The sequence below is a fragment of the Rhea americana genome, unplaced genomic scaffold, assembly GCF_003343005.1.
Source record: "Rhea americana isolate MKP2758 unplaced genomic scaffold, rheAme1 scaffold_1293, whole genome shotgun sequence".
NCBI classification, from domain to species: Eukaryota; Metazoa; Chordata; class Aves; order Rheiformes; family Rheidae; genus Rhea; species Rhea americana.
Window position 1 is genome coordinate 1 of NW_028185365.1, and position 1,977 is coordinate 1,977.

General features: G+C 55.7%; 1 protein-coding gene across 1 annotated transcript in view; it reads left to right on the forward strand.

Annotated features, from left to right (window-relative positions):
* The first annotated feature begins 659 nt into the window (after positions 1–659).
* The window catches only part of LOC146600043 (kallikrein-14-like), a 3,034-nt gene continuing 1,716 nt past the window's right edge, over positions 660–1,977 (forward strand). Inside the window, exon 1 of the mRNA XM_085326249.1 lies at positions 660–1,046. Within this exon, the coding sequence (XP_085182375.1) occupies positions 660–1,046 (387 nt within the window). The remainder of the gene's footprint in view (positions 1,047–1,977) is intronic.

A 1,977-nucleotide genomic window follows, 5' to 3' on the forward strand; every position in this document is an offset into this window, starting at 1 on the left:
CTGCAGTGGGATGCAGCCCAAGGGGACACACAGGCTCCATCCCACGTGTGCATCGTGGGCTCAGTGTCATGTGTGTCCCACACAGGCTCCATCCCACGTGTGCACCATGGGCTCGGTGTCACACATGTCCCACACAGGCTCCATCCCATGTGTACACTGTGGGCTCAGTGTCACATTGTCCTGGCCATGCCACGTCACACACATGCTCCATCCCACATGTGCACCACGGGCTCCGTGTCACACGTGTCCCACACGTGCTCCATCCCATGTGTGCACCATGGTCTTGGTGTCCCACATGTCTCACACGTGCTCTATCCCATGTGTTCACCATGGGCTCAGTGTCACATGTGTCCTGGCCATGCCATATCCCACACGTGTTCCATCCCATGTGTGCACCATGGTCTTGGTGTCGCATGTGTCCTGGCCATACTGTGCCCCACGTGCTCCATCTCACATGTGCACCATGGGCTCGGTGTCACACGTGTCACACACAGGCTCCATCCCACGTGTTCACCATGGTCTCAGTGTCACACATGTCATGTCCTGGCCATGCCATGTCTCACATGTGCCGTGGCTGCGCTATGGTCTCTGTGGTCCATACATGGCCCACATTCTCCATGTCCTGGCCACACGTGCTGCATTCCTCAAGCACCAGGACCATGCCCCAGGCTCCGAGTCCCATGTCCATGTCCCCCAGGGTCACCAGCATCCGCCTGGGCAAGCACAACCTCTTCACCCGGGAGTCGGGCGAGCAGCTGAAGCGGGTGCTGAAGTCGGTGCCGCACCCTGACTACGACCCCACCACCAAGGACAACGACATCATGATGCTGAAGCTCGTGACGCCCGTCACCATCACCGAGAAGGTCCAGCCCGTACCTGTGGCCGAATGCCCCCCGCAGCCTGGCACCTCCTGCGTCACCTCGGGATGGGGAGCCACCACCTCCCCAGAAGGTATCCAGTGCTCTGCGGGCCCCTTCCAGATGCCCGAGTCCCTCMTGGACTCCAGGTCCTCTTCTGGGCACCTGAGTCCACACCCAGATACCTGGGTCCTCTCCTAGATGTCTGGGTCCCTCAAAGACACCTGAGTCCTCTCCTGGATGTCTGGGTCCCTCAGACACCTCGGTCCACTCTTGGACACCTAGATCCTCTTCTGGACACCTGACTCCACTCCCAGATACCTGGATCCTCTTCTGGACATCTGGGTCCTCTCCCAAATGTCTGGGTCCCTCAAAGACACCTGAGTCCTCTCCTGGATGTCTGGGTCCCTCAGACACCTTGGTCCACTCTTGGACACCTGGGTCCACCCTTGGACACCTAGATCCTCTTCTGGACACCTGACTCCACTCCCAGATACCTGGGTCCTCTTCTGGACATCTGGGTCCTCTCCCAAATGTCTGGGTCTGCTCCTGGATCCCTCATGGATACCTGGATCCATTCTCGGCTTCCTGGGTCCCTCCTGGACATCTGGGCCTTCTCCCGGACGCCTGGGTCCTCTCCCAGACATCTCAGTGTCTGTCCCGAGAAGGGGAACAAAACAGGGCAGAAGAGGCAGAAAGAGGGGGAGAAATAGCCTGAAATCAGGTTAACTTAGAGCCAAACTCAACATTTTTTTAAAGAAAAATGTAAAAAGAAATCTACAATTCTATACATTGACCAAAACGAGAAATGAGCAGAATCGAATGATAAAAGATGGCGAGAAGGAGAGAGGGCGAAAGGAGGAGAGTCCCTAAACTAAAAGACGCGTTTGGAGACGCAAAGGGAAATTAAGCAAAAGAAAATGAGTTAAGAAGGCAAAATTCAAGCAGAAAACTCAAGATATTAAAAAAAGGGAAGAATTAGACCTTTTTAGGGCCGAAAAAGCCCCTATTTGCTGGSTTTTCCCCTCTTCCACATGAGAAATCCCCCCTTCCCCCCTCCCCAACCCCGGATGGTGGCTGGTGCCACCACGGGACACCTTGGAGAAACATCTGCAGATGA